Below are 12,861 nucleotides of genomic sequence, written 5' to 3' on the forward strand. Positions count from 1 at the left end.
GGAGCCCAGAACTCCATCTCAGTTTCCCAACTACTGGACTAGCATCTGTGGTGTTCCCAGGGTGTGGGCTACTAGGAAACTGCAATCATAAGCAGAGACAGGACGCGACCCCAGGCACTCAGATATGGGATGTGAGGGCATCCCAAGCAGCATCTTAACTGCTGTGTCACTCTTCTCCCAAGCGGGAGGCTTTTGTCAGCCCTTCTCTGTTGAGGCCACACAGGAGTCACAGAAGGAAGCATCTTTGAATCAGGAAGAGCCAAGAATGTTTCCCAACTTGCTTTTCTGACAAAATCATTCTAGCTTGAGTCATTTCTACATCTCAGATGTTGTTTCATTTATTAATGATATTTCTTAAATCTACTCAACTTTATTTTTTTACTCTAGCTTTTTCTAAGCAATAGGACCTGTGAAATCTTGGGTTTAGCAAATCAGTCCTGTGATTTTATTTACTTACATTTTAAAAGATTTATTTATTTTTATTACAAAGTCAGATATACAGAGAGGAGGAGAAACAGAGAGGAAGATCTTCCGTCTGATGATTCACTCCCCAAATGAGAGCTAAACGGCCAGTGTTGCGCCGATCCAAAGCCAGGAGCCAGTAACTTCCTTCCAGGTCTCCCACACAGGTGCAGGGTCCCAAAGCATTGGGCCGTCCTTGACTGCTTTCCCAGGCCACAAGCAGGGAGGTAGATGGGAGGGAGGTGCAGCAGCTGGGATTAGAACTGGCGCCCATATGGGATCCCGGGGTGTTCAAGGCGAGGACCTTAGCCGCTAGGCCACACTGCCGTGCCCTACTTATTTATTTTTACTGGAAAGTTGGATATACAGAAAGGAGAGACAGAAGGAAGATCTTCCATCCACTGATTCACTCCCCAAGTGGCTGCAACGGCCAGAGCTGATTCAATCCAAAGCCAGGAGCCAGGAGCTTTTTCCAAGTCTCCCACATGGGTACAGAGTTGCAAGGCTTTGGGCCACAAGCAGGGAACTAGACGGGAAGCAAGGCTGCCGGAATTAGAATTGGTGCCCAAATGGGATCCCGGCACAAGCAAGGGTGGGGACATTAGCCACTAGGCTACCACATCAGACCCAGTCATGTGATTTTAAATTCACATTGGGATAAACAAGAAACTGTCAGAACTGGAAATGTTGAGGCAGACATCTAGTACAGCAGTTAAGGTGCTGCCTCTCAGAATGTCCAGGTGTGAGTCCCAGCTCTGCTTGATTCTAGGTCCCTGCTAGTGTTCACCCTGGGAGGCAGCAAATAATGCTACAATCACTTGGGTCCCTGTCACCCACTTATTGTGGGAGACAATAAGTCATTTTAACACACACACACACACACACAAGAAGTCAAGTCTTTAAAAAATTGCTGAAGTACTAGAAGACTGTAAATGGCTTGCGTTTGACCTTTTACCCAATTTCTGTGATGAGCATGACCCATTCATTCAATGTGTTCTAAGTACCACCCACAGGCAGGGCAGGACACAGGTACCAGGGCTGAAAGGTGGCTGAGGTACAGCCCAGCCTTCCTGAAGCCTATCACCATGTGGTGGGGAAAGCTGGACCAAGGGCTCACTGCACAGCAGCCAGTGTGCTCAACAGCAGAGCGTGTCAAGGACATTCCAAGGGTACAGACAGCGTGCTTCTCCTGACCTGGGGGTAGCCAGGGAAAGGCCTACTGGAGAAGAACCTCAAGGAATGGACTGGAATTTGCCAGAAAGAACCAGAGGAGGGCAGGATAGAGGAACGGCCAGAATTGTCATGCTGTGATGAGGAGAAACGGCATGCATGTGCTCCAGCAGGGATCAGGCCTGCGCTGGTTTAGAGGTATAACGGGTGTCCTGGACTTGACTGAGTCAGGCTGTGAAGTGCCACTCAGGCAGCACTGAGTTTGGACTTTATCCTATCAGCAGTGTGATATCACTAGAAGTTTCGAACAGGCATTTAGTACGGCCAGTTAGATTTGTTGTAAGAGCCTGGTGCATAGAAACGGTCTAGAAGGGAGTAGACTGAGGCAGCAGCAGCACCAGTTATAGGACTGTTGCAGGATTCTAGTTCAGAGCTCCCAGAGAGGCGCTGGGGAGACATGTGTGTGAAGAGGATAGTAGAGAAAGAGGGGCTTTTTTTTTTTTATTAATTATTATGCATTATGTGACAGTTTCATAGGTTCTGGGAATCCCCCCACCTCTCCCCACGCCCCTCCCCCCTGGTGGATTCCTCCACCTTGGTGCAGTATTACAACAAAACTGATCTATCCCAAATGGCCACAACAGCCAGGGCTGGGCCAGGTTGCAGTCAGGCAGCCCAGAACTCCATCCAGGCCTCCCACAAGAGTAGCAGGGAGTACTTAGCCATCATCTACTAATGCATCGGGACGCATTAGCAGGAAGTTGGGTTGAAAGTGGAAGAGCGGGGACTCAAACTGGCACTTTGATAATAGGTTACAGGCACAACTTCCTGCATCACAATGCTTGTCCTATCACAGTTGTTAAAGATCAAAATGCATAGCTATAACATGTATTAGTAATATATGGATTTGATAAATAAATCAGCATGTCATATTTATGCTACATACACATGCCAGTTAGGAATCACTGGTACTTATTTGTAACAACAGTATGAGTTGACAGTGGTTTTCAGGCCACTGACCCGGATGACTAATGAATTCTAACATAAAGTATCTTTGCAAGCCCAATGCGGTAGCCTAGTGGCTAAAGTCTTTGCCTTGCACACACCAGGATCCCATATGGGTGCCAGTTCATATCCCAGCTGCTGCACCTCCCAGCTCCCTGCTTGTAGCCTGGGAAAACACAGTCGAGGACGGCCCACAGCCCTGGGACCCTGTACCTACATGGGAGACCAAGAAGAAGCTGCTGGCTCCTGGCTTCAGATAGACTCAGCTCTGGTCATTGTGGCTACTTGGGGAGTGAACCAGTGGAGAGATCTTCCTCTCTGTCTCTCCCCTCTCTGTAGATCTGACTCTCCAATAAAAAATAAAATAAATCTTTAAAAATAAATAAATATTTTTGCCCCATTATAAAAGCACTAACATTCACTCTGAATATGAAAGCCACTAAAATTTAAAATTTTTTTTCTTTATCTAATTTTCCTATCTTTTTGAAAATTATGAAAGTATGTCATCCTTACCAAAACTTCAGAGAACAAACAAAAAAACAGAGCCATACAAAATGTCCAACCTTGACACAGCTTTTTCGTAAGTCCATCTCTTTGTCCCCTCAGTATAAAGGCAGTGCGTAGGGATGCCAGCGACAAACGTGAAACACGGACCATACAACCAGACAGCCTCGGGATCACAGCTTCCCAAGGCGCTACCACCACAAGCTTGGCGACACCTCAGCCCGGGTCACCTCAGCTCCTTCCTAGTTCTCCTCAGGTGAGACATACCGCATGCCATGTTACCGCACCTGACTGACCCCTGCTATAAAGCCACGGATTTAAAAACACAATAGTGTGATCTCACCAGCATCTTCAAACGCTGCCAGTAGCCAAAGGATTGAGCCGACTCAGCACCAGCCCCAGTCAGCACCAGGTCGCACCGTTTTTCTTTCCCTCCCTGAGGTAGAGGCGTATTTAACAACTGCATGCTGGATGGGCCGGATTCGCACACTGACCTGGGGTACTCAATCTCCATGCTCGTCAGCTTCTCTCTGAACTCTTCGTCGTCGCCAATCAGGGCGCAAAACTTGTCCTTCTTCATCTCTATGACCTCGGCGCCCAGACTCACGAGGGCCAAGGGCCGCGGGTCTCGCTGGTTCTCCGGGAGGAAGGCCTGGTACAAGCCCTGGAGACAAACCACACACAGGGGACCTCAGACACCGGCGCCTTCCGGCTGCGCTGGAGGCCGGCAGTGGCTCCGTCCGCGGATGCTGCAGCCAGGGCCCCTAGGAGTCGCTCTTACCCTGTCCTCAGCTCCTGTCTCAACTCTACCCAGCAAACCAGTTTCCCTCAGGACTTCCCACCAAAGTTAGTCAGCCAGGCCTCTTCAGGACCCCCTTCATCAGCCACCCCCTCATGCCCTCCCTCAGGCTTCAGGCAGCCATCCCAGGAAGGCCTAAGGCAAAGCGACGCAGGCTGCCGTGCACTGGAAGGGGCCACCTTGTTAGGTGGGGGACCCGCACGGCCAGAAGCGAGATTAAAGTGGCAGGAGGGCCCGGCTTGGTATCCTAGCAGCCAAAGTCCTTGCCTTACACATGCCAGGATCCCATATGGGCGCCGGTTCTAATCTCAGCAGCCCCGTTTCTCATCCAACTCCCTGCTTGTGGCCTGAGAAAGCAGTTTAGGACAGCCCAAAGCCTTGGGACCCTGCACCCATGTAGGAGACCCAGAAGAGCTCCTGACTCCTGGCTTTGGATCGGCATAGCACTGGCTGTTGCGGTCACTTGAGGAGTGAATCATCGGATGGAAGACCTTTGTCTCTCCTCCTATCTGTATATCTGACTTTGCAATAGAAATAAATAAATCTTTTTTTAAAAAGTCAGGATCAGTCTTGTGGTACAGTGGTTTCAGCTATCCTGAAAGCTGGCATTCCATGTGAGCACCCATTCAAGTCCCAGCTGCTTTGCTTCCAGTCCAGTCCCCTGCTAAAGTATTAGGGAAAGCAGCAGAAGATGGCCCAATGCACTGGTCCATGTTACCTGCATGGAAAACCTAGAAGGACTTCTTGGCTTCGGACTCCTAGCTTTGGCCTGGGCCAGCTCTAACCATTGTGGCCATCTGAAGAGTGAACCAGTGACTGGAAGATCTGTTTGTCTCTCCCCATTTTTGTAACTCTACCTTTCAAACACACAGATAAATGTTTAAAAAAAAATCAATGGACCTGAATAGATATCTCTCAAAGGAAGACATACAAATTGCTGGCAGGTATATGAAAGACTGTTGGACATCACTAATCAGAGAAACACAAATTAAAATCTCAATGAGGTTTTAAATCACACTGTTAGAATGGTTATTATCAAAAAGAAGTCACAAGTGCTGGCCAGGTTATAGGAAACAGGGAACCCTGGCACCCTGTTGGAGGACGATGGAAGCCAGCAAGCCACCATGGGGAAAACAGTAGAGGGTCCCCAGAAGCACCCCTGACCCAGCAAGCCCCCTTCATATGCGGAAACAGCATGACCGAGAAGCAGCTGCCCACCCAAGCTCCCTGCAGCATTAGTCATAGGTCCAAAACACAAAATCAATGCATGTGTCCATCCAGAGGAGCGGGTAGGAAAGTGGGGTGACACATACACAGAGTACCACTCAGCCTTTACAAAGAAGACCATTCCCATGGAACCTAAAAATACTGACATTGTAGAGGGAAAAAAACCAGTGATTCCCAGGGGCTGCAGAGATGCTTGTCCAAGGATCAAGAATTCAGTTATATAGGAAGAATTTCCAGAGCATCTGTTAAATGGGTTAACATAGCAACTTTCATTAGGAATAATGTGTTGTATATTTGAACATTTCCAAGAGGTTAGAATTCAATGTTATCACCAAACATTTTCTTTTAAAATTCAAAAGATCTGGGTGCTGGAACAGGAGCTTAGCTTAGTTATTACAACAATTAAGGTTTAAATGCTGTTTTGTGGCAGGCTAAGCCACTGGTTGGGGTGCCTGCATCCCATATTAGAGTGCTGGTACATGTCCCAGCCACTCTGTTTCTGATCCAGCTTCCTACTCATGTATCTTGAGAAGCAGCACATAATGGCCCAAGTGTTTGGACACCTGCTGCCGAAGCGGGAGACCCAGATGGTGCAGCCGTTACTGTTATAGGCATTTGAGGAGAGAACCAGTGGATGGGAGAGCTCCCTGTCTCTGCTGTTCTGCCAGTTGATTTAAAGAGGCCCAGTCCTCTATCCCAGTGCCTGTGTTCCACAACCACTTCCAGCTCCTGATGCCAGTCTCCTGCTGCTGCAGACCTAGGAAGCAGTAATGGCTCAGCTGACTGGATTCCTACCACCCACATGGGAAACGGGACTGCATTCCTGGCTTCTGACTTGGACCTAGTCCCAGATTATAAAGGCATCTGGGGAGTGAGGGAGTGATGGGAGCATTCTGTCCCCCTCCCTCATTGCTACTGGGAAGTCATTTGTTTTAGGTGCTCTCAGCTGACAGAGTAAAATATATGTGTTTACATACATACCTATGAATAGTTTTAAGATTTATTTTTATTGGAAAAGCAGGCTTACAGAGTGAAGAAGAGACAGAGAAAAATCTTCCATCTGCTGGCTTACTGCCCAAATGGACACAATGGCCAGAGCTGAGCCCGTCTTGAAGCCAGAAGCCACGAGCCCACATGCAGGTCTCCCACATAGTTGCCCAAGAACTTGGGCCTATCTCCACTGCTTTTCCAGGCCATAAGCAGAGAGCTGAATTGAAAGTGGAGAAGCCAGGACACCAGCCAGCACCCCCATGTTGAGCCACCATGCCAGCCCCATGCCTATGAATATTTCTATATATAAACCATATGAGTATATATTGAGCTCAACTTTGAGTTCATACTGATGTCTCTTTTTTTTAAAAAAAAGATGTATTTTATTTCTTTGAAAGAGTTACGGGGGTGGGGGGACGGGGAAGTATTCCACCTACTGATTCACTCTCCAAATGGCTGCAATGGTCCCTGGCTCGGCCAGGACCAAAGAGCCAGGACCTTCGACTGAGTCTCCCACATGGGTGCAGGATCCTAAGTACTTGGGCCATCTGCTCCCTTAGGCACGTTAGCAGGGAGCTGGATCAGGAGTGGAGCAGCAGGGACTTGACCCAGCAGATGTGAGCTCTCTCTGTCTCTGGCCCTTCCTCTCTATTATTCTGCCTTTTAAATTAGTAAAATTAGTCTTAAAAAGAGAGCAAGAGAGAGTGTGTATGTGAGAGATAGAAAGCAATTGACTTTTGTATATTAACTTGTAACCTATGACTTTATTTTAATCACCTATCAATTTCAGAAGTCTGTTTTTATTTTTTGGAATTACCTCCATGAACAATTATGTCACCTGAAAACAAAGACACCTTTGTTTCTTCCTTCCCAGTCTGACTCCCTCTTCTCGTCTTCATATACTGTAGCTAGGACTTCTGGTACAATGTTGACTAGGAGTAGTAAGAAGGAATATCTTTGCCTTGTTCTTGGATTTTTTTAAAGCAAGTCCCAGCTGTCTTATCATCTTATCTATAAATATTTTGATATGTATCTTTTAAATATGAACTCTTCAAAAAACATAACCATAATATGCTTATCATATCTTAAAAAATCAACATTTCTTAATATCACCAAATACAGGGAGGAGAGTTTCTGAAACTGCAATTGCATCACTCAGCACTCCCTGCCCACATATATAACATGCTCTGAAGTCAGCAGGGCTCTGGGCACACATACCACAATCTCTCCTTGTTCCACGGTGTGGACCCTGATGTAGGCACCCACTGCTGCCTCTTTCGGGAGTTCACCAAACTTGGTATTGATCATGGGACATTTGATCATATGAGTATCCCTGGACCTGAAATATGACAACTTGTTAAAGACACCCCATTGTTATAGCTCAGCAGGCCCTTGTGAATATAACCCAATGGGTCTATGTGACTATAACCCAGCAGGCCCACATGGATATAACCCAGCAGGCCCATGAGAATATAACATAGCAGGCCATCATGTGGCCATCATGAATATAGCCCAGCAGGTCCACATGATTATAACCCAGCAGGTGCACATGGTTATAACCCAGTAGTCCCATATGAATATAACCCAGCAGGTCCACATGGTTATAACCCAGTAGTCCCATATGAATATAACCCAGCGTACCACATGTATATAACCCAGCAGGCCCACATGGATATAACCTAGCAGACCCTCATGGATGTAACCCAGCAGACCCTCATGGACATAACCTAGCAGACCCTCATGGATATAGTCCAGAGCACCATGTGTATATAACCCAGCAGGCCCACATGCATATAACCAGCAGACCCAATCAGCCCTTACTAGATGCAAGGTGGGAGCTCCCCGGCTCCTCCCAGAGAATAGACACCTCCCCCAGAGGGTGAAAAAGCTCAAAACTAAGCTCTGGGAGAGGCTGTCTCCCACAGCAGGAGCAAGAGAGAGGCACAGGGAAGGGGTTTGGGAGGGCATGTGATCACTCAGAACCCCGATGGCTGTTACATGGAGGAAGAAGTTGAGTCCCAGTCACTTAGACCCAAGATGAGGAAGGAATTTTTTTTTTAAAGATTTTATTTTGGGCTCGGCAGCGTGGCCTAGTGGCTAAGGTCCTTGCCTTGATCCCATATGGCTGCTGGTTCTGATCCCGGCAGCTCCACTTCCTCTCTGTCTCTCCTCCTCTCAGTATATCTGACTTTGTAATGAAAATAAAATAAATATAAAAAAAAGATTTTATTTTAAAGAGCTATGATGAGGAGAAACACATACACACAGATCTTGCATTCCACTGGTTCACTCCCCAAATGCCTACAATAGCCTGGTTGGGCCAGGCTAAATCCAGGAGCCAGCACCTCCACTCAGGTCTCCTATGTGGGTGCAGGGACCCAAGCACTTGCATCATCTTCTGCTGTTTCCCCAGGTGCACTAACAGGGAGCTGGCCTGGAAGTGGAGCAACCGGGATTTGCACAGATGCCCATGTGGGGTTCCAGCTTTGTAGGGGGCAGGCGGTGGCTTAATGTGTCACATCACAGCACCTGCCCCCCAAAAGGGTTTGCTCGGCATGAACATCTAAAATGGAACTGCCCTGCTGTGGCAATGAGGAAGCTCTGAACCCTGGGGACAACAGAAACTGGGGTTCTTTTGGACAGAAGGCAGGCAGCTTTTCCCAGCCAGTCCGGTGTGCAGCTTTGTTCTCTGGCTAGGTTGATGCACTGTGCTGTTTGGATCCATCAGCAGCTGAGAATACAGCAAGACTCAGACAGCATGGAAAGCAGACCCAGTAGCGCACGGACATGAAAGGCGTGTGCCCAGCATGACCTTAATTCACTTACTTCTGGGTCCGACCTGTCCCTTTTTCCTTTCTGACTCACAGCAGAGAGCCAGGTCTGGGCCGCCTCTACCTTGGGGTTTCACACACTGTAGTCCTTGGAAGGAACATTAATGAGAACAAAAAAACTGACTCAGAAGTTGGAAGGCGCTCACCATGAGGTGAGCAGCTCACAAGGGCCTGTGGGCAGAGGGAGTGAGCCTGGAATCCTGGAGGCAACCTGAAGCTCCGACATGGACGCTGTGGCTAGGGTCTTTACGATAATTAGATTTCATATTAACAGAAGGGGGAGGGGTTTCTGTACTGGCCCAGGCTGAGCTGATTCTAGGCTGGTTCTCACCAGACTCCTTTTCTGCTACTCACTCTCCTTCCCAAGAGAGGCCAAAGAATCCACCTTGTGCCAGTGTGACCGCCACACCAGACGTGACAAATTGAAGACAGAACACGGGGCTAGCCATAAGCCAACCTCTGTGATAGATGGCAGCTCATACAAGTACCAGTTTGAGTCTCAGCTGTTGCACTTCCAATCTAGCTCCCGGATGATACCAGAACCTGGGAGGGCAGGAGATAATAGCCCAAGTGTTTGGGTCCCTGCCACACATGTGGGAGACCCTAATGGTGTTCCTGGCTCCTGGATTCAGCCTGGCCCAGTCCTAACTTTTACAACCAAGTGGGTAGTGAAGCAGTCTATGGAAGATGTCTCTAAGTCTCTTTATCTTTCCTTCTCTGTCTCTCTCCTCTCTACTCTTTCTGTCACCCTGCCTTTCAAGTAAGTAAAGAAAGACAAAGATTGGACATCAACAACTGCTCAGAACTGACTCCCGGCTCTGTGGCTTCTAACCTGCGTGATGCTGAGCAAGCAGCTAGATGTCCGCCAGTACCTTGCAGTCCTCATCTGAACTTCGGCAGTGACAACCACAGTACTTAACTCCTGGGGTGACTGTGGAGTTTAAAATAGATAACACGATACTGGGCACAGAAGAGGATTCTGTAAGTGCTAACTCCACAGGTAATTACCATGATCTCACTTAATTGCTGTCTTACAACAACCCTGCAATTTGGATGCTGTTATTATGTACAGACAAGGAAACGAGGCTTAGAGAGGTCCAGTCCCTTGCCCAGGGTCATGGAGCCTTAAGAAAGGCAAGCAGGATTTGAACCTTGATTGCACTGATTCCAAATCCAGGATCTTAGATACCTTCTTGGAGCTGCCTCCCACGGATGGGGAGAGTTGGCTGAAAGGACTCAGAATCAGGAGGGCCCAACAGCACACACATAGATGGGAGATGACAGCCTGATTTGCCCTGCCCCTTCTTCCTAATTAGGTTGTGGAGGTCTTGGGAGAAGAAGCAGGTTGTCTTGTGCGTCAGAGGCAGCACATGCGGTCCTGGCTACTGAGCCTGGGAGTGCTCCTCCAGTACCCCCAAGTGCTGTTCTGTCAGTCATCTCCCCATTTCCCCCAGCATAGTACAGACCCTTTGCTGGGAACTGAGCTTACTTGATCTTTGGGCCCATCATCTTTGGGAGACTGCTTCCTGGGGCCTGGAGCTTCCCACCTAGGTTGGGCTTCTGCTGCTCTCTGGCATGCTGCAGGTGTAGAAGCTTCAGAGAACTGAAGTCCTGGAGAGGATATGATTTGATCTGGAATTCCTTGAACCTCCTCGCAGGAGAGGATTCTGCTGGAGAAAGCACACAAAAACAGTTACTGGGTCTTGGGATTTAGAAAAAAAAAAAAAAAAGACTTATTTTGTTTTTATTTGGAAGGCAGATTTATAGAAAGAAGAGAAGACAGGGCCTGGTGGCGTGGCCTAGCGGCTAAAGAACTCGCCTTGAACGCCCCGGGATCCCATATGGGCGCCGGTTCTGATCCTGGCTGCTCCACTTCCCATCCAGCTCCCTGCTTGTGGCCTGGGAAAGCAGTCGAGGACGGCCTAATGCTTTGGGACCCTGCACCCGTGTGGGAGACCCGGAAGAGGTTCCTGGTTCCCGGCTTCGGATCGGCGCAGCACCATTGCAGCTCACTTGGGTAGTGAATCATCAGATGGAAGATCTTCCTCTCTGTCTCTCCTCCTTTCTGTATATCTGACTTTGTAATAAAATAAATAAATCTTTAAAAAAAAAAAAAAGAAAGAAAGAAGAGAAGAGAGAGATAAAGCGAGTGCTGATCCAATCTCAAGCCAGGAGCTTCTTCCAGATGTTTCATGTAGGTACACTTGGGTCATCCTCCCCTGCTTTTCCAGGTCATAAGCAGGGAGCTGGGTTGGAAGTAGAACAGCTGGGACTTGAACAGCCACCCATACAGGATGCCAGTGCCATAGGCAGCACCTTAGCTTACTATGTCATGGCACCAGCCCCTAACTTCAGGGTCTTTGTACAGATGGATGTGGGAGTGGTGGTGATGATGGTCATAGAACTTTCTCCAAGTATGTGCTTTAATAGTCCAGTGCATGGGGAAATTAAGAAGAAAACTGAGAGCAGGACATGGTGGCAGCACCTGGGCCACAGCCGTTACTTCCATTGCTTCAAGACAAGAGAAACAATAAAGCGCTTGAGTCACCCAGAAATGAGCTGAAGCTTGGATTTGCATCCAGTGCTATTAGTTCCTTCATTGCTCTCGTCCTTCAACAGAAAACATTTATCATAGCTTTCAAACTGTGCCAGGGTAGCAACAGAAGATGCTGGAGTGGTCAAGCAAGCACCTGGGACAGGGCTGTAGCATCTTGGAGTCCTCTTCAGACTGTTGTCGGAATTACAGGGAAAGCTGTGATGTACCCAGCCCCGTGCCGGCAGAAACCAGCCATGTGTGGTTGAGATCTGAGGTCTCCAAGGAAATACTTCTCCAAGACAAAAAAATGAGTACATTGAATATTCGCTAACACTATGCTTGGTGAAGGAAGCCAGACACAACACAGTCCTTGCTGTGCAATTTCACTGATGTGACACACTAGGAAGAATGGTGGGAAGCAGATTCTTGGCTGCTTAGGACCAAGGGGAGGGATGGGAGTGTACTTCGACTTGGGAGGGGTACAAGGAATACAAGGGGTACAAGGTTATTTAAAGATAACCTTGGTGTGTGGTGGTCCCTTCACAGCTTTTGACAAAATACATTGAATCATGCATTTCAAATGTGTGTATCTGATTGTATCAATTAGCTCTTGGGACTGGTGCAATGGTTCAGGGACTAAACTGTCACTTTGTAAGGACTGGTTCATTTCCAGGCTGCTCCACTTCCCATCCAGCTCCCTGCTTGTGACCTGGGAAAGCAGCAGATGGCTCAAAGCCTTGGGACCCTGCACCCATGTGGGAGATTCAGATGAAGCTCCTGACTTCAGATCAGTTCTGCCGTGGTGTCTGTTTGGAGAGTAAACCAATGGATGGAAGATCTTTTTCTCTGTGAAATCTGTCTTTCCAATAAAAATAAATAAATTACTTAAAACACACACAGATCTTGGAGTGGGTGTTTGGCACAGTGGTTCAGATGCCACTTGGGACGGCCTGCAGTCCGTATTCGGGTGCCTGGGCTTAAGGCAGCAGGTGATGATGTCTCAAGTAATTGTATAGGAGACTCAAATTACGTTCCTGGCTTTGGCCTGGCCCAGCCCCTCAGCCGTTTGAGGACATTTCGGAGAGGGAATTAGCAGATGAAAAATGAATATCCATCTCTTTGTCTTTCAAATAAATACATAAATTTAAATTTTTCAAAAGAAATCTCTTGGGATGGGAATGTAGCCTAACAATGAAGACACTTGTATCACACATCAACACTCACTTCTGGCTCTGACTCCAGCTCCCTGCTAAGGCAGACGCTGGGAGGCAGGAGTGATAATCCAAGGGCCTGGGTCCCTGCTGTTCATACAGAAACCTGGGCTGAGCTCTCTGCTT

General features: G+C 48.0%; 1 protein-coding gene across 3 annotated transcripts in view; it reads right to left on the bottom strand.

The window, feature by feature from the left end:
* The window catches only part of CNBD2 (cyclic nucleotide binding domain containing 2), a 34,043-nt gene that overhangs the window by 3,411 nt on the left and 17,771 nt on the right, over nucleotides 1-12,861 (bottom strand). For 2 of the 3 annotated variants that reach the window (XM_058679677.1, XM_012927226.2), the window contains 3 exons: nucleotides 10,478-10,658; nucleotides 7,376-7,496; nucleotides 3,636-3,805 (listed from right to left, as the gene is read on the bottom strand). In XM_058679677.1, the coding sequence (XP_058535660.1) occupies nucleotides 3,636-3,805; nucleotides 7,376-7,496; nucleotides 10,478-10,658 (472 nt within the window). The remainder of the gene's footprint in view (nucleotides 1-3,635; nucleotides 3,806-7,375; nucleotides 7,497-10,477; nucleotides 10,659-12,861) is intronic. The other variant, XM_004586036.3, reaches the window with a different exon arrangement.

The sequence above is a fragment of the Ochotona princeps genome, chromosome 22 (genome assembly GCF_030435755.1).
Source record: "Ochotona princeps isolate mOchPri1 chromosome 22, mOchPri1.hap1, whole genome shotgun sequence".
Taxonomy (NCBI): Eukaryota; Metazoa; Chordata; class Mammalia; order Lagomorpha; family Ochotonidae; genus Ochotona; species Ochotona princeps.